This window comes from Monodon monoceros, unplaced genomic scaffold (assembly GCF_005190385.1).
Source record: "Monodon monoceros isolate NGI ecotype Baffin Bay Population unplaced genomic scaffold, NGI_Narwhal_1 Super_Scaffold_15, whole genome shotgun sequence".
NCBI classification, from domain to species: Eukaryota; Metazoa; Chordata; class Mammalia; order Artiodactyla; family Monodontidae; genus Monodon; species Monodon monoceros.
The window spans coordinates 2,041,509-2,067,840 of NW_021703771.1; the positions used below are offsets into that span (position 1 = coordinate 2,041,509).

Below are 26,332 nucleotides of genomic sequence, written 5' to 3' on the forward strand. Positions count from 1 at the left end.
CCATTTACCATGGACATCTCAAGAAGCCAGAGGATTCTCAGGAGGTAATTTTATTTCCTCTCTCATCTGATCATAGTAATTTAGACCTAGTCCATATGTTCAAGTAGAGAAACTGATAGCATTATCACCTATCTGTTCTCCCCTCTTCATTTTACTCCTTTTCAACCCCACACTTTTTTCCCCAGATTCATAATAAAAAAAAGTAAAAGCTTGGGTTGAGATGTGTGGATGAAGTAGGCGAAAAGGTGTAGGAGGATTTTCTGCATTGATGCTGTTTGAACTCAGATCAGCATCTCTGGAGAATTTTGTAGAAATGCACATTTGCAATCCCCACCCCAGACTGACTGAATTAGAAACTCTAGGGGAAGGTAAAAATGATCTGTGTTTTAAACAGCCCTTCAGGAGTTTCTAATGCAGCTAAAGTCTGGTACAGCTAGTGTGAGAATCACTGTTCCAGAAACACATACCTTCTAATATAACAATGCACAGATAAATTTTTAACTAAAGGCATTTAAGTCAAAGGGTGTTTGATTTTCTCATTTTCAGTGATTCTCTTAATCTCGTTTGAGAAAAGTCGCTTTCAAGACTATTTTTTTCATTGTTTCAACTTCATGTTTTATTAGTTTATATTGATCATATGACCTTTATTTCATGTGAGTCAAAGTTAGCAACTTTTTTGCACTGTCATTGGTAAGTTTGTGGATGGGAGAATCTGGGGGCTGGAAACTGTTTTGTGTTCCCCACATTCTTACTGATTTCTGAAGCTTGGGTTTTCACTCATCATTCAAATTAGTCTGTGTTATTTCTGCCCTTTGAATAAGTTTTATTTTTACTCTCCTGTCACTTTTCTTATCTTTCACCCTCTTTTAATTGGTAGTCTAATTTAATCAATAGAGGGGACAACGTTTTTAATTAAGTAGATTCAAGATGAGTGAGCACAATGTATATTGTGCTCAATGTGAATTTTTAAAGAATGTGGGCAATCTCAACAATTAGAATGCATACAGTGGCTCATATTAATTTCACGAGTAAGTTTACTTCAAAGTTGTTAAAACTAGTTACCTATTTGACATATTTCATCCATCCTAGGGAAACCTAACTTGAATTTCTATAACTTTCATCCTATCTAAAACATGCTTTACAAAGCATTCAAGATCAAACTCCATCATTTTAAAATTAAATATATTAATTAATAATATAACAGTAAACTGAGTGATGACAACAATGCCTCTAGTTATCTAGTTTTCCCTTTGATGATAAAATATAAAACAAAGCCTTCTAGACAACTAGAATAATGCTAATAATAAAAACCAATAAAAGCATCATACTTGATAAAAAATATATATATATGAATGCATATTTACCTATATTTATATAATGCTATCCATATTTTTAAAGCTGATCACTTTTCTAAGTAGACTCACAAATATACTAGTCCTATAAGGCTCAGAACTAGAAATTATAAATTAAAAAGCCAATATTGTTAAAAGGATAATAGCTCAATTTATAGGTGAGCTAATATAAGATTGAATGCATCCACAGATTTGACTTGATGGGTTGGATGTTCTAAGGTCTTTATATATTGAGGTTTCTCTCCATTCACTTTTGAAAATGTCAAATTTTAAAAGCTTAATATGTTTTTTAACTTTGCATTTAGATTCTTTGAAATTGATGAAAATAGTGTCCACTGTACATCTATAATGCACATGCATCTGTGATATACGTGCAGGGATTTTTTCAGTGTGCTTTTAAGGTTTTCCTGTACCACAGCTTTTATTCTTTTATTTTTTTAATTATTTTTTTTTTATTCAAACAGAAAGTCACAAAAATTATAATCATCCATCAGTTCACTCAGTCCCTACCACAGCTTTTAATGTTCTGCTTTTATGGATATTCTAAAAGTTCTGAGCTTGTTTACTGCCCTTCAATAATGCCTAACAGAACTTTCTTTAAACAGATAAAAGTCTAGCAAGATAAAAGTCAAGCAAGTGTGAAAAGTACAAATTACACTTCTTGATGGTGTGAGAAATTAACTATAAAGCTATTTAAAATGGTCTAAAGTGATAGTCCCAGATAACTAATTCACTTCTGTCATTTATAAGTCAGTAATTTTTAGCAAGTCTTTATTTAAATAAGACACTGTTTCCTAAAACTTTGCCTAAAGATCCTAAAGGAAAACTCTCAGCTGAGGTCTGTGAATTGCAGGAAGAGACAATGGGTCTATACTTTCAAACAATAATAGCAAGGATGTGTGTGTACAGTAGAAATAATACTGTGGGCACTCACATTATCTCTTCCTTCTAGACCTTCAAATATTATCCAGCTATCCTAAACATCTTCATTACAAAACAAAATAGATGTTTTAGGATGGTATGCCCAAATTATGATTAAGAATTGTTCCAGGGCTTCCCTGGTGGCACAGTGGTTGAGAGTCCGCCTGCCGATGCAGGGGACACGGGTTCGTGCCCCGGTCCGGGAAGATCCCACATGCCGCGGAGTGGCTGGGCCTGTGAGCCATGGCCACTGAGCCTGCGAGTCCGGAGCCTGTGCTCCACAATGGGAGAGGCCCGCGTATCGCAAAAAAAAAAAAAAAGAATCGCTCCAATATTTATTTAAAACCAATGCCACAACATTTAAACATTTCATAGAAAAAGCATTAAGATTTTTCTACTTTAACTGGAAATAAAATACTATAAGCCATTAAAGTTTTTTAAGCTTAAAACAGAACATTGTTTTATTTTTGTCCACAGGATTTAAAATTCATATATTTTTGTTTAAAAACAGGAAGTTAATTATACCTGCAATGATAATCTTTCTCATATTTCATACTTGTGGCATTAATCTTGCAAGGAAAAGACTCCAGTGATGTTTGAAGTTGCTTACAATGCTTGACTGTACATATTGGTGAAAACATGCACATGATACCCTAGAAAAGATTAAAAAGTATTTTTTACAAAACAAAATCTGTATATCTCAAAGATAATAAAAGGATTCTTACATGGGGAGAGATGGAAATTATTTTCATAAGCAGGTAGTAGAAGTTCTCACTCAGTGCAACAATGTGGAAGATTCTATTTTCCAAAACGTCCCAACATTGTTTCCCATGTCACACACTGTTCCTACTACCTTATTTCAACGTCTCCCTAATTGAGAATTGTGGCCATATTTACCCCCTTGAGTGTAAGCAAGCTGTGACTATGGGGAAAGGATGCTCTGTGACTTTAAAGGCTAGGTTTAAAAAGGACATACAGAGTCTGGTTATCTGGGAAAGCTTGGAACCCAGCCACCATGCTGTGAGGACACACAATCCACACAAAATAGTTTTATTTAGGTTATGGCTGACAGTTCCAGTTGAGGATGTGGTTGACAACCAGCATTGACCCCTGGACATGTGAGTGAGGAAATCTTTAAGGTATGAATATTAATTCATATTATGAATGAATCTTACCAAAATGAAAGATTGTCATTTGTGGGAACTACTAAATTATTTCCTATTCTTATTTATTTAACTATTAAATAAAATGTTAAAATGCAATAATATAAAATAATCAAATAATAAAGAAAATATTTTTAAATAACTAAAAATGAAAAGTTTACAAACTTATATTGTTCATAAAGGAGAGTTCTGTCAGAATAACAAAAATTAAAATTGAAGAGTAGTTTTGAAATTGGGGTTTCTATTTAAAATGGGAACAGTGAAAATAAGCAAGTTAAATACATTTTCTGATGTTCCTGAGTTTGAAAATTGCAATATGTTAATTAGAAGTTTAATTATTTGTACTTTTCAAACAGCTTAGTAATGGTAAAATATATTTTAAAACCACTCCCTTGTATGTTAGATTCAGACTTACTGTTGGAATATCAATGCAGTCAGTAACATTCTGACATGGTTTTGGTGAACACTCATTGACATAGGTTTCACAGCTTTGATTGAGATATCCTTCTTTGCATTCCAAAATGTAAGCTGAGCTTTTATTTTGACTAATTTCTCCTTTCCAACAAGACTGAGAAACACAGTGTTCCATTGACTCCTCACAGAATGGACCTTAAAAGATGAAACACACACAGAAAGAAAATATGAACATAGGCATGTACAAAAACTTGGTATAGAAAAAGTCTCTAGAGTTCATGAAATCTTCTTAAACACGTTTATCATGGTATAATTTACAGGTCATAGAATTCACCCACTGCGAATCTATAACTCAATAATTTTTGCAAGTGTATATAGCTATTGGACCGTCAGCAGTACCCTGCTTCAGCACATCTCCATTGCCAAAAAAGGGCTTTTTTATGGTCACTCTTTGTCCCCAAATCCAGCTTCAGGCAACCATTAATCTTTCTGTCTCTACAGATTTGCTTTTTCTGGGCATTTCATATAAATGGAATGGTACAATATATTGTCTTTTGTGATTGGCTTCTTTCCTTAGAATAAAATATTTGAGGATTTTTCATGCATGTATCACTACTTTTACTCTTTATTGCCAAAGAGCAATTCAAAATATATATAATATTTTGTTTATTCATTCACAAGTTGGTAAACATTTCGGTTGTTTCTACTTTTTAACATTTTTATTGAGATGTAATTGACACATAACATTCTTAGTCTCAGGTGTATAGCATAATGATTCAATGTATGTATATATTGTGAGATCATCATCACAATAAGTTTAGTTAACATTCATAACCACACACAGTTACTGTTTGTTTTATTTTTTCTCGTGATGAGAACTTTTAAGACCTACTCTCTTAGCAACTAACTTTTATGAGCAATTAATTCACTCACAGGTATTTGGGTGGATATATACTTTAGTAGCTCTTGCACAGATTCCTGACAGAGAAATTGCTGAGGTGCAAATTTATTTGTAACATTTTTTTTTTTTTGCGGTACGCGGGCCTCTCACTGTTGTGGCCTCTCCCATTGCGGAGCACAGGCTCCGGACGCGCAGGCCCAGTGGCCATGGCTCACGGGCCCAGCCGCTCCGCGGCATGTAAGATCTTCCCAGACCGCAGCACGAACCCGTGTCCCCTGCATCGGCAGGCGGACTCTCAACCACTGCGCCACCAGGGTAGCCCTATGTGTAACTTTATAAGAAACTGCCAAACTGCTTTGCAAGGTAGCTGTGCCATTTTTCATTCACACCATCAATCTGTGAGAGTTCCTGTTTCTCACATTCTTGTCAACATTTAATATTGTCCATTTTCTTTATTATAGCTCTTCTAGTGGTTGTGAAATAGCATCTCAATTCAATTTGCATTCTCATAAGAATAAAGATTTTGAGTAACTTGTCATGTCTATTAACCATTTGTATGTCTTCCTTAATGAAATTTACCTTCATATACAGAAAATATTTTAAATTGCGTTATTTATTTTCTTATTATTGAGTAGTGAGTGTTCTTTTCATATTCTGAACACAATTCTGTTATGATATATGTGACTTGCAAATATTTTTTCCTTGTGTTGCCTTGACTTTTCATTTTCTCAGTTAGTGACTTTTGGATAGGAAAAGTTTTTATTTAATTAAGTCTAAATTATCAAATCTGTCTTTCACTTTATTAAGTCCAACTTGTAAATTTTATATATAATGGTTTTGTTATAATATCTAAAAAGTCTGTCTAACCAATAGTATAAAGATTTTCTCTTATGATTTATTAGACATTATTATCAATTTAGCTCATAATTTAGATCTATGATCCCTTTGATTTTTTGCATGATGTGAGATAAGGATATGTTATTTCATATATATGAATAACGTGTTGTTTTATATATGTATAATTTTTTACATGTTGATATATAATTGTCCAGGCAACATTTTTTTGAGAAGACTGTTCTTTTTCTATTTAGTTGCCTTTTTCACTATTGTGGAAAAACAAATGATCATAAACATGAGTTCACTTCTGGACTCTCAATTCCTTCTCATAAGCCTATATACTTATCCATATGCAATAATACACTGCCTGCATCAATGCAGATTGATAGTAAGTTTTGAAATTTGGCAGTCATCAAACTTTTTCCTTTTTTAAAAAATTTTCAGTCCGTATAAAGTTTTGTATAAGCTAGTCAATTTCTTCAGAAAAGCCTCCTGGGATATTGACAGGGATTTCAATGAATCAATAGGTTAAACTGGGAAGAATTACCATCTCAAAACTATGGCGTTCCAGTCAATGAATATGCAATACCTCTCCATTTGTTTAGATATTCTTTCATCTCTCTCCCAATGTTGTATAGTTTTCAGTTAAAGTCTTTCATTTAATTAATTAAATTTATACCTAAGCATTTTATCCTTTTGATACTATTATAAAGGGAAATGTTTTCTAATTTAATTTTTGAAATTTTGTTGCTAGCATATCAAAATGCAATTAACTTTTGCATTTTATCTTGTATCCTGAAAGCTTTATAAACTCAGTCACAAGTCTGGTAGTTCTTTTTTTGCATTTCTTAGTATTTTCTACATAAGATATTATGATATCTGTTAATAAAGGTAGTTTTACTTCTTCCTTTTCAATCTGTATGTTTTTCGATCTATTTTCTCCCTATCCAAGTCTGCAACAATCTGTAAAACATTGACTAGATAGTGAAAGTGGATACCTCTGTGCTGTTGTCGTTCTTAGGGGAAAATCTGCCAACACCACTTCACTAGGGTGATATTAACTGAACAATCGTCATAGATGCTTTTTATCAGGTCGAGAGAGTTTTGTTCTTTTTCTAAGCTGTTTTAGAGTTTTTGTAATGATTGTGTGTTGGATTTTGTCAAATGGTTTTTGTCCTGGTTTTATGTGGTTTTGTCCTTAATTCTAGTAACATTAATTTATTTTTAGATGTTAAACCAATCTTGCATTCTTGGAGAAAATTCTACTTTTTTAGAGTACAAAAACATGCTTTTTGTGTTTCTGGATTTGTTGTGCTCATATTTTGTTGGGGATTTTCAATATATATTCATAAGTGGTTCTCTTACTTGTTTTTTGCCTGGTTTTTGTATAAAGGTAATATTGGCCTCATAAGATGTGTTCAAAAGTCTCCCCTTTACTTCTATTTTTTGAACATTTCATAAGGATTATGATTAAATATTTGGCAAGTCTGCATCAACTATCTGTTTCTTCTTGAGATAATTTTAGTAATTTGTGTCTTTCCAGAAATTTGTCCATTTCATTTAAATAGTCTAATTTCTTGGCATAATGGAGTCCATGGTATTTCCTTATAATCCTTTTAATTTTGAATGATCATTATTTATGTCCCCACTTTAAATTCTGGTTTTGTTGATTTGTGTCTTCCTTGTTTATTTCTTGGTCAGTCCGACTAAAGATATGTCAGTTTTTTTTTACTCAAAAACCAATGTTTTGTTTCATCAGTTTTTCTTATCCATTTTAACAATTTTTCCCTAATCCTACCACTTCCTTTCTTTTGTGTGTTTTGGGTTCAGTTTCTCTTCTTTCTCTAGTTATTTAAGGTAGAACCTTAGAATATTGATTTAAGACCTTTTCCTTTTCTAATGTAGGAATTTAGAATGATAAAATTACCTGTAAACCTTGTTTTAACTACGTTTCATAAATTTTGGTATGCTGTTTGTATTCAATTGTAAAGTTTTCTTTGACTCAGGTTATTTTAGAAATTTGTTTAATTTCCAAATATTTGAAGTTTTCTCAGAATTTTTCTGCTGTCAATTTCTCATTTAATTCTGTTACATTTGGAGAGTGTGTTATCATATAATTTTAATTCCTTCAGATTTATTGAGGCTGGTTTTGTGGCCATGATCATTTGATTATATAATGTCTATCAACAGCAGAGCTGAGTACCCAAATACTTGGCACTGGATGCAGTGTGAGAGTGGGCACTTCCTGAAAGTCTGTGCCCTAAGAAAGGCACTTGCCTGCCTCTAGTCCCCACCCTGAGATCATGCGAAAAGAATAAATAAAGTACTGATGTTAAGGTCCAAGTCTGGTAGTTCCACTGCAGCTTCCACGAGACTGGAATCAACGTCTGTTTCATTGCTGAGCTGAGATGTTTGTCAGATTCTGTTTAGCACATTTCCATTAGGCACCTCCTACTGGTTATAAAAAAGTACCCACGGTACTGGCCTGACATCCTTGCCATATCTGTTAAATCCTGGATTTCAAAAGCACAATTTACTCCTTTACTCCTTGTTGGGTAATGAATAGGTTTTTGGATAATTCATACTTGCTGGGGAGAGCTGAAAAGGGAAATATTTGACTTCCTACTAAAAATGGCACACCTGGCCTCCAGAAATTATCTACTGAAGTTAAAAAAAAAGACATATTTGTACTTCAAGTTCATAAACCTTGTCAACCAATCAGTATATGACCGAAGGCCAACAGTATACAACAGGTTCATTAAAAAATCTTCATATAAAACTTATTCATTATTATGTGAACAAGAGCATCAAGAAACATTTAGCTACAGAGAATTAAGTTACTTAGCAAGAGAATACAAACCAAAAAAAAAAAAAAAAGAAACAAAAACAAAACACTTAGAAGAAGATATGCTGTTAATTGATTTGAAGTTTGAATCGTGTGCCAAATTCTAAAATATAAAGGCATAATAGCAGTTTAAAATGTTGAGTGACCACACCACTGGCATTATGATATTAAAATAACTCAACTTCTATTTTGAGCACATGAAGAAGAATGAACATGCATTTCTCAGTGGTGTGATATATTAACATATTATTCTATTAAATATTTGTAAGAAATAACATTTAATTATATTTAAGACATCAGTGTTAATTGGCTCCATGGTAAGAAACTAGCTGAATGACCCTACCTCATATTTATGTAATGCTTGGCATTTCCATAGCACTTATATCCATACAATTTGATAAAATCCTTAAAGACAAACTTGGAATTTATAAAAGGCCATTATTATCCAGTTTTATAGTTGAATTTTTTTAAGTAAAAAACTAATTTTGCTAGAGGTTGAGCAACTTGCAACATGTCACACAGTTGGTTAATTAATGGCAGATTAATAATAAAAATATGTGAATTCCACCTAACCCTATTATAATTCACCACAACACATGCCCACTAGATCAGTTCTGTAAAAAAGAGTAGAAGACTCATATATTACTTCATTATTAGCATTAGTCCAATATCCCCATTTTAGGATACATCATATGTAAAGTATAAAAAGACATAAAAATAAATAAAATCTTACTTTGGCTTCTTGTACAAACAAACAAACAAAATTTTCTCAATTTATAAATATATCTCTGTGGATATTTGTAGTGGCAGTTTACAAGGTAATCCACAGGATAAAGTAGTGAACAACACAATGTGCATTTTTCAGCACTTATTTTGGAATAATTCGCATGAAGTTGCAAAGATAGTACCAAGAAGTCTTGGGTACAGATACATCTTATAGAACTATAATATAGTATCAAAACTAAAAAATCAACATTAGTACAATGTGTGGATATGGTTCTATGTCATTTATCACATGTGTAGATTCAGGTAACCACCACCTCCTTCAAGGTACAGAACTATTTCATCACCACAAAGATTTCCCTTATGCTGCACCTTCATATTCTCACTAGCCCCTATTTGCCCTGCTATTTTTAGCTACTGGCAACCATTAATTTTTTCTCCATCTCTACAGTTTTGTCATTTCAATCATATTATGTAAGTAGAGCCATACAACATGTGACTTTTTGAAATTGGCTTTTATTTTTCCACTTATAATGCCCTTCATAGACTCTTAGTTCTATGGACTTAGCTTTCCCATTGGAAATTTAAAACAAACACTTATGCAAAATTGGTGTGAAGTAGCAGAGGATGAGGGCACACAACCAAAGTGGGCAGAAGTGACCCACGAGATGCTGAAGAAGTAGCCAACAGCCAGATTGCCAGCTGACATCTCGCTAAAGACAGCCACGAATTTTGGAACTATGTGGTGGAGACAGTAAAGTTCATCTGTTATTCCAAAGGCTTCGAAGCCATACATGTTCTAGCCAATGAAATCCTAATAGAAATTCTGGGTGTTCAGTCCAGGTCAAAGCCTTTCCATCTCTCATCCTTTTTGCTCTAGCCACTTGGAAGCCACATATTCCATTTGGTGACTCTAAAATATTCCAGACGCTTGGATTCCTAAGTCAATACTTGGGAAAGGTCTACCCTGCAGAGGCAATGGATTTCCAATGACTTGTCATGAGAAAATCATTGGGTTAAGGTGTATTTGTTGAGTTAATGTAATCTAGCCTAATATGACAACTACAGAATATTTTACCAAAACTGAGATTTTGCAATTATGGGAACTTAAAACTTGTGGTGTTGGTTTAATGAGTGGTGGGCAGCAAGGAAATGTGAAAGGCTGAAAAGGTGATGACCAACGTTACAAAGTATCACCTGACGTAATTTGAGAGGACTTGAAATGCCTGCTTATTCAACAGCTATAGAAGAAGAAGTTGGAAAACACAAACTTAGTAGAATGATTCAGTTGCTATTAACTGCTTTTGATAAGATAATAAATGAAATAAACACACTAGAGACAATCTGCACACAAATAAAAGAATGAAAATATTGGGGAGCAATATTAAGAATAAAAATGAACTATGACTATTTGTGGGCATGGTTTGGTACAGCCTAGAGGAATATATTGGTTCTATTTCTTCAATGTATTAAAGTGTTTGCATGAGTCCCTATGTGAAATTAACCCCTTTTATAGCAAAATATGGAGCATTAAAAAAAAAAAAAACTGTTCAATGTAAAAAGAATTACTGGAGGGTAAATGCAAAAATGGGTGATGCTTCTTTTCATTTTAGACTTAGCAAAATACATGTACAGCCATGTACATATAACACACATAACACAAATAATTTAAACTAAGACATTAAGCAGCAATCTTATTAAATCAATCTAAGTAAATTTTACTTTAATGGAGATCATAATGGGGTTTCTATAAAGCAAACTATCTCCACTATCCTAATAAGGTGCATATATCCATAAAAATCACAATAAATGGAAGAGCATTTTAGATTGCAATGTTTTATCATTATTTCAATAAGTTCTTTTGGTCAGTCCTCTTATGAAATGTCAAAAGTTTCTAAAGCATTTCTGTATAAAATAATGCACAGCAGTTAGCTGAACAATTCAGTCATGCAAATTCATTTTAGTCTACTTTCATGTAAGAACAAAGCTTTTATGCTCTAAGGATAGGCAAGAAAACTGAAGAAAGACAGCTAACTTGTTGACTCCTGTTTATTACAGCTTTCAGACTTCGTCAAGATGAAGAACTGCTTCAAAATAAGAAAGGATATTTGATGCAAATATTTAATATTCATACATGTTAAAAGTCATTGTGTAAAAGCTTGATATTTAGGTGTTTCAGATAAATGAAAGCTATTTAAGTTATTAATTTTATGCATGCTTTAACAAATACCATTTAAGTACTCTTACTCTCATATTATTAATTCAGTTTCAACAATGCATGGCATGAAATTTTAACAGTTAAACATATTAATTTTAAGTTCCTAAAGTGTGGCTCTCACTTCACTGCTGTTCTACTCAGATTCCCAGGATTGAACCCACAACTTATTGCAAGGAGCTGAACACGTAATATTTTACTTTACAGCAAATATATGCATTATTTTTGACTAAAAAGCCAGACAGTACTTATTTTAGACTTTGAGGGTCATAACATCTCTTGAACCACTGAATTCTGCTGTTGTATCATGGAAGCAGCTATAGACAACATGCAAATGCCTGAGAATGACTATGCTCTTTTGCTTTAATTTCTTTGATAAAAATGGACAGTTCTGGGCTCGGAGAGGGGGAAGATGGCGGAAGAGTAAGACGTGGAGATCACCTTCCTCCCCATAGATACATCAGAAACACATCTACACATGGAACAACTCCTGCAGAACACCTACTTAATGCTGGCATAAGACCTCAGACCTCCCAAAAGGCAAGAAAGTCCCCACGTACCTGGGTAGGGCAAAAGAAAAAAGAATAAACAGAGACAAAAGAATAGGGATGGGACCTGCACCAGTGGGAGGGAGCCGTGAAGTAGGAAAGGTTTCCACACCCTAGAAGCCCCTTCGCGGGTGGAGACTGCGGGTGGCAGAGGGGGAAAGCTTCGGGGTCACGGAGGAGAGCACAGCCACAGGGATGCGGGGCAAAGCGGAGAGACTCCCGCATAGAGGATCAGTGCCGACCGGCACTCACCAGCCCGAGAGGCTTGTCTGCTCACCTGCCAGGGCGGGTGGGGCTGGGAGCTCAGGCTCAGGCTTCGGTAAGAGTGCAGGGAGAGGACCGGGGTTGGAGGCGTGAACAGAGCCTCAAGGGGTTAGTGCCATTGGCTGGCCGGGAAGGAGTCCGGGGAAAAGTCTGGAGCTGTCGAAGAGGCAAGAGACTTTTTCTTCCCCTTTTGTTTCCTGGTGCGCTGAGGAGAGGGGATTGAGAGCACTGCTTAAAGGAGCTCCAGAGATGGGCGCGAGCCATGGCTAAAAGCGCGGGCCCCAGAGACGGGCATGAGATGCTAAGGCTGCTGCTACCGCCACCAAGAAGCCTGTGTGTGAGCACAGGTCACTATCCACACCCCCATTCTGGGGAGCCTGTGCAGCCCGCCACTGCCAGGGTCCTGAGATACAGGGACAACTTCCCCGGGAGAATGGACGTTGCACCACAGGATGGTGCAACGTCACAGTGGCCTCTGCCGCCGCAGGCTCGTCCAGCATCCGTACCCCTCCCTCCCCCCTGCCTGAGTGATCCAGAGACCCCAAATCAGTGGCTCCTTTAACCCCATCCTGTCTGAGCAAAGAACAGACGCTCTCCAGCGACCTACCCACAGAGGCGGGGCCACATCCAAAGCTGAACCCCAGGAGCTGTTCGAACAAAGAAGAGAAAGGGAAATCGCTCCCAGCAGCCTCAGGAGCAGCGGCTTAAATCTCCACAATCAACTTGATGTACCCTGCATCTGTGGAATACCTGAATAGACAATGAAACATCCCAAATTGAGGAGGTGGACTTTGACAGCAAGATTTATTATTTTTTCCCCTTTTCCTCTTTTTGTGAGTGGGTATGTGTATGCTTCTGTGTGAGATTTTGTCTGTATAGCTTTGCTTTCACTATTTGTCTTAGGGTTTTATCTGTCTGTTTCTTTTCTTTTTTCATTTTACTTAAAAAATTTTTTTTCTTAATAATTTTTATTTTAATAATTTTATTTTATTTTATCTTACTTCATTTTATTTTATCTTCTTTCTTTCTTTCTTTCTTTCTTTCTTTCTACTTTTTCTCCCTTTTATTCTGAGCTGTGTGGATGAAACGCTCTTGGTGCTGCAGCCAGCAGTCAGTGCTGTGACTCTGAGGTGGGAGAGCCAACTTCAGGACACTGGTTCACAACAGACCTCCCAGCTCAACATAATATTAAATGGCGAAAATCTCCCAGAGATCTCCATCTCAACACTAACACCCAGCTTCACTCAACGACCAGCAAGGTACAGTACTGGACACCCTATGCCAAACAACTAGCAAGACAGGAAGACAACCCCACCCATTAGCAGAGAGGCTGCCTAAAATCATAATAAGTCCACAGATACCCCAAAACACACCACAAGACCAGAAAGATAAGATCCAGGCTCATCCACCAGAACACAGGCACTAGACTCCTCCACCAGGAAGCCTACACAACGCACTGAACCAACGTTAGCCCCTGGGGACAGACACCAAAAACAACAGGAACTACGAACTTGCAGTGTGCAAAAAGGAGACCCTAAACACAGTAAGATAAGCAAAATGAGAACACAGAAAAATACACAGCAGATGAAGGAGCAAGATAAAAACCCACCAGACCTAACAAATGAAGAGGAAATAGGCAGTCTACCTGAAAAATAATTCAGAATAATGATAGTAAAGATGATCCAAAATCTTGGAAATAGAATAGACAAAATGCAAGAAACATTTAACAAGGACCTAGAAGAACTAAAGATGAAACAACAAATGATGAACAACACAATAAATGAAATGAAAGATACTCTAGATGGGATCAATAGCAGAATAACTGAGGCAGAAGAATGGATAAGTGACCTGGAAGATAAAATAGTGGAAGTAACTGCTGCAGAGCAGAATAAAGAAAAAAGAATGAAAAGAACTGAGGACAGTCTCAGAGACCTTTGGGACAACAATAAACACACCAACATTCAAATTATAAGGGTTCCAGAAGAAGAAGAGTAAAAGAAAGGGACTGAGAAAATATTTGAAGAGATTATAGTTGAAAACTTCCCTAATATGTGAAAGGAGATAGTTAGTCAAGTCCAGGAAGCACAGAAAGTCCCATATAGGATAAATCCAAGGAGAAACATGCCAAGACACACATTAATCAAACTGGCAAAAATTAAATATAAAGAAAACATATTAAAAGCAGTAAGGGAAAAACAATAAATAACACAAGGGAATCCCCATAAGGTTAAGAGCTGAACTTTCAGCAGAAACTCTGCAAGCCAGAAGGGACAGGCAGGACATATTTAAAGTGATGAAGGAGAAAATCCTACAACCAATATTACTCTACCCAGCAAGTTTCTCATTCAGATTTGACGGAGAAATTAGAAACTTTACAGACAAGCAAAAACTGAGAGAGTTCAGCACCACCAAACCATCTTTACAACAAGTGCTAAAGGATCTTCTCTAGGTGAGAAACACAAGAGAAGGAAAAGACCTGTAATAACAAACCCCAAAAAATTAAGAAAATGGTAACAGGGACATACATATCAATAATTACCTTAAATATAAATGGATTAAACGTTCCCACCAAGGGCACAAACTGGCTGAATGGATACAAAAACAAGACCCGTATATATGCTGTCTACAAGAGACCCACTTCAGACCTAGAGACACATATAGACTGTAAGTGACAGGATGGAAAAACATATTCCATGCAAATGGAAAGCAAAAGAAAGCTGGAGTAGCTATTCTCATATCAGACAAAATAGACTTTAAAATAAAGAGTATTAGAAGAGACAAAGAAGGACACTACATAATGATCAAGGGATTAATCCAAGAAGAAGATATAATTGTAAATATTTGTGCACCCAACACAGGAGCACCTCAGTACATAAGGCAAATATTAACAGCCATAAAAGGGGAAATTGAGAGTAACACATTCATAGTAGGGGACTTTAACACCCCACTTTCACCAATGGACAGATCATCCAAAATGAAAATAAATAAGGAAACACAAGCTTTAAATGATACATTAAACAAGATGGACTTAATTGATATTTATAGGACACTCCATCCAAAAACAACAGAATACACATTTTTCTCAAGTGCTCATGGAACATTCTCCGGGATAGATCATATCTTGGGTCACAAATCAAGCCTTCGTAAATTTAAGAAAATTGCAATTGTATCAAGTATCTTTTCCGACCACAACACTATAAGACTAGATATCAATTACAGGAAAATATCTGTAAAAAATACAAACACATGGAGACTAAACAATACACTACTTAATAATGAAGTGATCACTGAAAAATCAAAGGGGAAATCAAAAAATACCTAGAAACAAATGAAAATGGAGACACAACAACCCAAAACCTATGGGATGCAGCAAAAGCAGTTCAAAGAGGGAAGTTTATAACAATACAATTCTACCTTAAGAAACAGGAAATATCTCGAATAAACAACCTAAACTTGCACCTAAAGCAATTAGAGAAAGAAGAAGAAAAAAAAAACAAAAAAACAAAGTTAGCAGAAGGAAAGAAATCATAAAGATCAGATCAGAAATAAATGAAAAGAAATGAAGGAAATGATAGCAAATATCAATAAATCTAAAAGCTGGTTCTTTGAGAAGATAATAAAAATTGATAAACCATTATCCAGTCTTATCAAGAAAAAAAGGGAGAAGGCTCAAATCAATAAAATTAGAAATGAAAAAGGAGAAGTAACAACTGACGCTGCAGAAATACAAAGGATCATGAGAGATTACTACAAGCAATTCTATGTCAATAAAATGGACAACCTGGAAGAAATGGACAAATTCTTAGAAATGTACAACCTGCCAAGACTGAATCAGGAAGAAATAAAAGATATGAACAGACCAATCACAAGCACTGAAATTGAAACTGTGATTAAAAATCTTCCAACAAACAAAAGCCCAGGACCAGATGGCTTCACACGCAAATTCTATCAAACATTTAGAGAAGAGCTAGCACCTATCCTTCTCAAACTCTTCCAAAATATAGCAGAGGGAGGAACACTCCCAAACTCATTTACAAGGCCACCATCACCCTGATACCAAAACCAGACAACGATGTCACAAAGAAAGAAAACTACAGGCCAAAATCACTGATGAACATAGATGCAAAAATCCTCAAGAGAATACTAGGAAACAGAATCCAACAGCATATTAAAAGGATCGTACAACATGATCAAGTGGGGTTTATTCCAGGAATACAAGGATTCTTCAATATATGCAAATCAATCAACATGAAACACCATATTAACAAATTAAAGGAGAAAAACCACATGGTCATCTCAATAGATGCAGAGAAAGCTTTTGACAAAATTCAACACCCATGTATGATTAACACCCTGCAGAAAGTAGGCATACAGGGAACTTTCCTCAACATAATAAAGGCCACATATGACAAACCCACAGCCAACATCGCCCTCAATGGTGAAAAACTGAAAGTATTTCCACTAAGATCGGGAACAAGACAAGGTTGCCCACTCTCACCACTCTTATTCAACATAGTTTTGGAAGTTTTAGCCACAGCAATCAGAGAAGAAAAGGAAATAAAAGGAATCCAAATCGGAAAACAAGAAGTAAAGCTGTCATTGTTTGCAGATTACATGATACTATACGTAGAGAATCCTAAAGATGCTACTAGAAAACTACTAGAGCTAATCAATGAATTTGGTAAAGTAGCAGGATATAAAATTAATGCACAGAAATCTCTTGCATTCCTATACACTAATAATGAAAAATCTGAAAGTGAAATTAAGAAAACACTCCCATTTACCATTGCAATAAAAAGAATAAAATATCTAGCAATAAACCTACCTAATGAGACAAAAGACCTGTATGAAGAAAATTATAAGACACTGATGAAAGAAATTAAAGATGATACAAATAGATGGACAGATATACCATGTTCTTGGATTGGAAGAATCAACACTGTGAAAATGACTCTACTACCCAAAGCAATCTACAGATTCAATGCAATCCCTTTCAAACTACCACTGGCATTTTTCACAGAACTAGAACAAAAAATTTCACAATTTGTATGGAAACACAAAAGACCCCGAATAGTCAAAGCAATCTTGAGAACGAAAAACTGAGCTGGAGGAATCAGGCTTCCTGACTTCAGACTATACTACAAAGCTACAGTAATCAAGACAGTATGGTACTGGCACAAAAACAGAAATATTGAACAATGGAACAGGATAGAAAGCCCAGAGATAAACCCACGCACATGTGGTCACCTTATCTTTGATAAAGGGGGCAGCAATGAAAAGCGTAGAATGGACAGCTTCTTCAATAAGCAGTTCTGGGAAAACTGGACATGTACATGTAAAAGTATGAGATTAGATCACTCCCTAACACCATACACAAAAATAAGCTCAAAATGGATTAAAGACCTAAATGTAAGGCCAGAAGCTATAAAACTCTTAGAGGAAAACATAGGCAGAACACTCTATGACATAAATCACAGCAAGATCCTTTTTGACCCACCTCCCAGAGAAATGGAAATAAAAACAAAAATAAACAAATGGGACCTAATGAAGCTTCAAAGCTTTTGCACAGCAAAGGAAACCATAAACAAGACCAAAAAACAACCCTCAAATGGGAGAAATTATTTGCAAAGAAGCAACTGACAAAGGATTAATCTCCAAAATTTACAAGCAGCTCATGCAGCTCAATAATTAAAAAAAACAAACAACCCAATCCAAAAATGGACAGAAGACCTAAATAGACATTTCTCCAAAGAAGATATATAGATTGCCAACAAACATATGAAAGAATGCTCAACATCATTGATCATTAGACAAATGCAAATCAAAACTACAATTAGATATCATCTCACACCAGTAAGAATGGCCATCATCAAAAAATCTAGAAATAATAAATTCTGGAGAGGGTGTGGAGAAAAGGGAACACTCTTGCACTGCTGGTGGGAATGTGAATTGGTACAGCCACTACGGAGAACAGTATGGAGGTTCCTTAAAAAACTACAAATAGAGCAACCATATGACCCAGCAAACTCACCACTGGGCATATATCCTGAGAAAACCATAATCCAAAAAGTGTCATGTACCAAAATGTTCATTGCAGCTCTATTTACAATAGCCAGGAGATGGAAGCCACCTAAGTGTCCAACATCTGATGAATGAATAAAGAAGATGTGGCACATATATACAATGGAATATTACTCAGCCATAAAAAGAAACGAAATTGAGCTATTTGTAACGAGGTGGATAGACCTAGAGTCTGTCATACAGAGTGAAGTAAGTCAGAAAGAGAAAGACAAATACCGTATGCTAACACAGACACACACACACACACATATATATATATATATATATATATATATATATATATATATATATATATATGGAATTTAAGGGAAAAAATATCATGAAGAACCTAGGGGTAAGACAGGAATAAAGACACCGACCTACTAGAGAATGGACTTGAGGATATGGGGAGGGGGAAGGGTAAACTCTGACAAAGCGAGAGAGTGGCATGGACATATATACACTACCAAATGTAAAATAGATAGCTAGTGGGAAGCAGCCGCATAGCACAGGGAGATCTGCTCGGTGCTTTGTGACCACCTAGAGTGTTGGGATATGGAGGGTGGGAGGGAGGGAGATGCAAGAGGGAAGAGATATGGGAACATATGTATATGTATACTGATTCACTTTGTTATAAAGCAGAAAGTAGCACACCATTGTAAAGCAATTATACTCCAGTAAAGATAAAAGAAAAAAATAAGAACATCTATTAGTTCAAAGACACTATTTAAAGATTGAAAACTGAATAAGAGAATGGGACAAAACACTTTTAACACTGATAACTAGCAAATGCAGAGTATATTAGAAATGCCTGCAAATGAATAAAAATATGTAAATTATACATATGTGTATATATTATGATTATATATTACAAAAACACTCTAGATACACATACATATATGTATATACATAAATCAATCAAAAAAGAACTTAAATAGGTTCTTCACACAAAAAATCAAATTACCAGTAAAGATTCGAAGCACCCACTCTTATTAGTTAATATAGATATAAAAATTGAACCAAAATAAAGCACTGCTATGTATTTGCAAAAGTGACTATAATACAAATGGGTGACCTGCAGAGTGATGTGTGCTTGTATAGAAAAGGGAAATTCATACATGCTAATAGGAGTGTAAGTTAGCACAATCACTTTGGAAGTGATCTGTTATTAATTACCAACATTTAACAAATATATAAAACATGACTGCAACGTATATAGAGTGTATACACACTATATATAGTGCATACATATATGTAGTAGGTATACATATATACACATATATATAGGTATATATATATATATGTATATATATACATATATACATATATATATATTCTTATAAAGAAGCCACAAGAAACTAGTACAGGAATGCTTATACTGGAATCATTCATAAGCGTCTCAAGCTAGAAATTGTCTAAATAATGACCATATACAATTAAAAAGCATACAATCATACATTTAGCTAAATGTAAACTCTCACAAACCACATGAAAATTAAAGGTTAGACAGTATAGAGAACATAGTGAAAAATCCCATCTGTATAAAGACCAAATGAAGGAACAGAAAACTAAATTATAAACGTTCAGGATAGTCTCTATCTTTGGCAGTCTAGGGTGGGGGATTATTAGTGGGAAGGGGTGTGAAGAAAACTCCTGGATTGTTGGGAATATTTTAGTTCTCGGTCCATGTCCTAGTTATGTGGGATTTTACTTTGTGAGAACTTTGTTTTCATAATATTACATGCAATTAAAAAAATATGTGATTAAAAGTACATGCGCAAAATTGAAAGGAAAATAACTGATTAAAAAATAACTTCTATTATATGTGACAGTAAGATGTTCTTTCTTGTTTCTAGGTGTTTGCTTGTGTTATTGGTAATCAAGTGTTAGCCAACCTTAAAATCACTGGAGGGTTTGTGAGTACAAATTGCTGGACCTCGTTTCCAAAGCTCGTGATTCAGTGGGCCTGCGTTTGATACCCAAAGTTGAGAATTTTCATTTCCAATTACCTCCCAGGTGCTGCTATTGATGCTGGACCCCACATTGTCAAGCATCGACTTTTGTTTTCTCTTTGAACTAGATTTCCCTCCACCCTTATAGTCACCCAACTGATTCACCCTTGCATTCATCCAGGCCCAGCCCAGTCACGAAATAGGTTTCCCTGTCCCCAACTATGACCCCAACCTTCTGTGCTTCCATAGTACTTTCCTTAGAAACTGGCCTATCCATTTTATCTCTCTGTCTAGGTTTTTAATTTCTCCACTATTTCTTGGGGTTTATTTTAATCTCTAGAATGATTTTTCTTTTGTCTGTTGGATAAATAAATCCCATCAATTTCTCAATTTCCTGCATGGTTTCAAATTTTTCTTTTGGGTTCCTGTGCTTCTTTTCTTCAATTATCCCTATTTCAGTCAAATTTAAGCCCAGATTTCTTAGGGCACCCTTCCTCCTGTATATCTAATATATAATGAACTGATGAAAACTTGTGCCCTGGCAGCCTCCCACCCTACTAACTCAAACCGAGATTGCAAAGGTTTTTCCTATATTTAAAATCTTACTTGCCTCCTTACTGACTGGGGACACCATTCCTCTCAGTAAATTGCCAGGAAATTAACAATCCATTGCTTTCCTTTCATTGTGCCCCACAATGATTTTATTTCTATTTTCATTCTCCCTTTTTCTCATCTAACCTTGCTCTTAAGATTTATCTAATGATCTATGAATTATCTCAGTTTTTCTTTATTCTAGCTTTACTTTCCACAAAAACACTTTCACAGAAAATAAATACTTCTCCTGTGCTCTTCATCCTATGCTCTCAGAACAAAAACTTCCCTTGACATGTCCTTTCCCATCTTTTTGGGCCACCAAAACTTGTTTTTAATATACAATATTAAATAAACACATTCATCCTGCTATACTTGAAAACTATATTTCTATGTTTTAATCAAAAGTCTCTGTTTTATATTTCATCGTATCCATCTCTTTTTATGAATCAGTACACAATTACATTTTTTAGAGATGTCTTAGGGAATATATCTCAATTCTATAAATGCTTTGGAATTTTGTTTCTATCACAGAAATATTCAAATACTTTGGTATTCAGATGATGTGTTATGTATTAATTTAGGTGTGTATAGATAATGGATCCATCACATCTGTCTGAACATTGCAGAAATATTATGTCTTCAACTGCTCTCTACCTTTCCAACTTTAAATGCATATAAATTCCTCTACATTATGGGAGGGAGACACAAGAGGGAGGAGGTATGGGGATATAAGTATATGTATAGCTGTTTCACTTTGTTATAAAGCAGGAACTAACACACCATTGTAAAGCAATTATAGTTCAATAAATATGTTTTAAAAATCCTCTACATTTTCTGCTAAAATGTAATTCATGCCAGGAAGGTAAACCATAAATAAACTTATAGGTTGTTTTTCTACTTTGGTGTCTCTATATCTAAGACTGTTGTTCTAAACATTTATAAACAAAGAAAATCCAGTGGCTACTATCATTTAATGTCCATTTCAGTTACAAAGCTCTGCTTTGACCAATCATTTTGGTCAGCTGCAAAGCCTTTAATTGTATAAATATGTTTGATTACAAAGGTACTGTTTAATACTGTGGTTACTTATTCTTTCAAAAGGGTGGGGAAACATTCTTTTTATATATGAATAATGACTGAAAACTTTACATTTAAAAAACCTTGAATTGCAAACTAATTCTGCCATATATATGTTCTCTGTAACCAGTGAGGACAATTGCATAGCTAATTTTAAACACACTTAGTAAATGTACCTAAATAAAACAAGTAAAATTTTGAAATGTGATTTCTCGTTCAAAACTTTGTCCTCCATAGATATCTTTTTTTTATGTTTTGAGAGCATATTTAAACAGTAGCTGTAATTTACTCATATTAAGGAATACCAAAAACCAATAGAACCATGAGAGCAAAGAGACCGAGTAGGTAACTGAAGTCTTTTTGTTTTTCTATAATTGTTGTGGGGGATATTTCTGCCTTTTAACAGATGATAAGCTTCACTAGTAGTCTGTGTGTTTTATTAGAGGCAGAAACAACAACTAAAGTGTCTAAACCAAATTTGGTATGCTTTGATTTCTTCTCATGTGACTTTCCCTTTTCCATAAGAAGTTTGAAAACTGAATAGAGGCCAAAAGACTCTTTTATAAAATGTTGGCCTTTAAAGTTTCATAAAATGCTGGCTTTGAAGGGCAAATGTTTATAGTTCTTGGTTAGGGACTGTACTTATACTACTTTTTCAGTCTTCACCAAAGCCTGGTTATGGATATGACTGGTCCCAACAAGTTTTGGAACACTTGAGCGTTTATGACAATACAATTTTCTTTCTGGAATACTAATGCCAGAGACGTAATATTTTTTATGACTATATTTACCCACCAAACTCAAGTGCATAAAACAAACTAGTGATTATAATACAAAGACTTCTAAATAAATCAGAATAAACAGAAGTTCTATTTTATTTTTAACATTATTATTACTATTTTAACTTTTTCCTCCTTGTGTTAAAACAAATTGCTATTTCTTTGGCTGGTTATTAGATAAAATACAGAAATAACCTTGCATTTAGTGGCTATTACATATGGAAGTAAATTAATAGTTAAATAAATTACATTCTTCTAAATGTTAAAACAACATGGAAAACATGATTGCCCTACTCTGGATCACAGGCAATGTGATATAATGCCTGTAGATTGAGCAGATCAGTTCTCCCATTCCATACTCACTGAAGCACGTTTTCCTGAGGGGACTGTCCTGCTGTCATCTCCACTTTTTATCTTTTTTTAAAAATGATAGCCATCTTAACAGGTGTGAGGTGACATCTCATTGAGGTTTTCATTTGCATTCCCCCGATGATTAGCGAAGTTGAGCACTTTTTCATTTATGTATTGGTCATTTGTTTGTCTTCTTTGGAGAAACGTCTATTCAGGTCCTTTGCTCATTTTTTTAAATTGGGTTATTTTGTTGTTGCTGTTGTTGCTAAGAGTTGTAGAAATCTGTTATATATTTTTACTACTAACCCCTTATCAGATACAGGGTTTGCAAATTTTCTCTGATACCATATCTTGCCTTTTCATTTCATTGATGGCTTCTTTTGCTGTGCAGAAGATTTTTAGTCAATGTAGTCCACTTCTTTTTGTTTTTTTTCTTTTGCTGTCTCCACTTTTTAAATTGTCCTGTTTCTCTCTATCAAAGCTGATTTTATGAAAGTTAATTGTGGGGAACAAAGAAAATACAAATGAATAAATTGGATTGTGTTTTTCTTTTGCTGTGTATACTTCTATAATATTCTCTTTTAAAAACATATGCAAAAAAATTAGAGTATGTATTATAATGTAAGAATTTTGTTATAGGGGTTTAAACAGAAGTTAATGAGTTGCAAGTCTTTTCTTAATAATTTATGTGATTTAATATACAACCTAAGTACTAATCTTTTATTGTTTACATGTATTGAAAGTTCTATTTTGTGACTCTGTTTAAACTTTTTTGTGTTTTAATTATTAGAAGTTCTTAATATTAAGGTATCAAATATATTAATATTTTCTTTTAGCTTTAATATTTTGAATGTGAATGTTATTTGTGTGTATGCACTTGTGTTTTTGTTTGTGTGTGTTAAAAAATAGTATTCACCATAGGGTGGTCTCACTCTTCTGCTCTATTTTTTAAGTTTGACCTCCTTTTTCTCCTTTAATTGGTGTGGGGATAACCTGTGTCCTGTTTCTACCTTCGTAATGGGTCTTGACATCTGTGAGGTCAAGTCAGTCCATTTCTTGCTGGGGAGCATAACAACCATCACCTGGCCACCCAATCAAAGTTTGCAATCATCTTATCAAATTTCTTGGTAAATTCCTTTTAAGATATTGATTCAAATTACACTGAAATTATAGATCAAACTGAAAGTTAATTGACATCATTAAGATAGTCTTGTGCATGAAAATGTTATATCTCTTAATATATTTATACATGTTTAAATGTTTTAAGATCTAGATATGCTTGCCTATCTCATATTAGATTTGTCCTATAGTTAACCTATATATTTATATTCATACTAGAAAACATTTCTTTTTAAATTGTGTGTTCTAACAGCCCATTAAAAGTGTATAGAATAACATTGATTGTTATATAATAAGATTATATCCACTTCCCTTGCTTGATCCATCTTACAGAGTAAACTACTTTATCCAATATTTGTTTTTAGATTCGTTTGCATTTTTCATGTAAAAATCTGCCTTCTTGATTCTTATATATTTCTTCTGGCATCTTGTCCTTTCTTCCTGAGTGTATATTTTAGAAGTCCTAATTTAAATCTTTCATTTTTTTCATTTTTCTGATAATCTCCTCACCCTCATATTCACTTTTCTTTTTTGAAAGATATATTTTCTAAGTAAACAATTCTAAATTAGAAGTAATTTTCTTTCAGCACACTGATAATGCTATTCCACAATCTTCTAGATTTCACTATTACAGCTGAAATGACAGCTGTCATATGAATTTCTTTATAAGTCTATTATTTCTAGCTCCTCTTTCTTTCCCTTATTTTTGGAATGATCTGCTGTACTTTTGTGTTTGAAAAAGACACTAAGATCTTGATCAAACTTGGATATATCCTAGTTATGTCATTTATTGTTGATCTTGGATAATTCCCTTCATGGGAACAATAAATAAAACCAATATTGAACTTCCTCTATTGTCAGAATATTGCAGACATTACTGCAATACCATACCATATCATTGTGCATACCATAAGCGAGTTAATTAACTTGAATTAGTAAAAGCTCCAACTCTGAGTCTAGGTTTTCTTAACATTTATCTGGTAAGGGAGTGACACTAACAGAGGGCAATTGTACTTTTTCCATATTCTTCCCTCTCCATTCTCCATACACCAAACATTATATTTTTCTTTTAGAGACACTTCTAAATGTATGGTTACGTCTCTAGCTGTCCATCCAAAGTCTATGTAATTCACTATTTTCAAACTATGTCGAATTTGAAGAACTGTAATTCCATTAAACTGAGCATGGAAAATACACAAATTTAGTGCTAATTACTGAAAAGAAATAGAAAGTAGTTTTGCTAGAGTTTTTGTGGTGATCATTTCACAATAAATGCATATATCAGATCATTATGTTGTACATCTAAAACTAATATAATATTGTGTGTCAATTATATCTCAAAAAGGTATTAACGAAACAAGCGAAAGCAGTTTAATTGTAGAAGTTTACTATAGACCTCCTAGAAGAAAGGAAAGATAAATAAGATTTTCCTAATACAGAATTACATGTTGGCCCAGTGTCAAGATAAAAGATTGCTGAGGGACTTGTCTAAATTCAGATGCCTCCACAAAAGCAAGGCCCTGAAAGAGTCCTATTTTTCCTTATTAGTATTTCCAATTCCCCAAAGATAAAGGGACTTATAATCTAAAATTATTTTTGAACAAGAAGGGACAAAATGATTGGCAATGTTGTCATCCCAGGATCAAGACGACTTACTCTTCAGATTTTTAGACTAAAACCAACAGAATAAAATATAAGAAAAAAAGAATAAAGATTCATAGATTTCATAACCAATCGATCAAACAAATACAGACTGACAATAGTTTTTTTGAGAAACCCAATCTTTTTGTAGAAGAGAAGTGCAATGTAGTTAAAATATATTGATATGAGTACCAATACATTAAAATAGCACCAGCAGTAGCAGCTGCTATAAGTTTATAGCTTACTATTTCACAGGAGTAAAAATTATATATATAGCTTCCTGCAGATTCTTCTTAGAAACAAAATTTTCCATGGGGAACTATTTTGTTTTAAAAGCTACTTAAGTTCTCCTTGAGTGTATATATGTAGGCATAAGCCAAGGCAATAATGAAGCTAAAAAAACTGGTCAACTGAGACATTTGTTTTTGGCCCTGGTAAAGGAGGACAAGGAAAAGGTGAAAGAAAAGAGACAGTAAAGTTGGACAAAGGTGTTAGGAGCCGGTGACAGATACTCTAAGGGGAGGGCAAGTGGAAAGTCCAAGGAAGCGAATTGAATGATGGACTCTCAAGAACAGA

General features: G+C 34.5%; 1 protein-coding gene across 1 annotated transcript in view; it reads right to left on the bottom strand.

Annotated features, from left to right (window-relative positions):
• EYS (eyes shut homolog) overlaps positions 1-26,332 on the bottom strand; it is a 1,642,163-nt gene that overhangs the window by 1,539,392 nt on the left and 76,439 nt on the right. Inside the window, exons 3-4 of the mRNA XM_029223300.1 lie at positions 3,852-4,045; positions 2,799-2,926 (exon numbers count right to left, since the gene is read on the bottom strand). Of these exons, the coding sequence (XP_029079133.1) occupies positions 2,799-2,926; positions 3,852-4,045 (322 nt within the window). The remainder of the gene's footprint in view (positions 1-2,798; positions 2,927-3,851; positions 4,046-26,332) is intronic.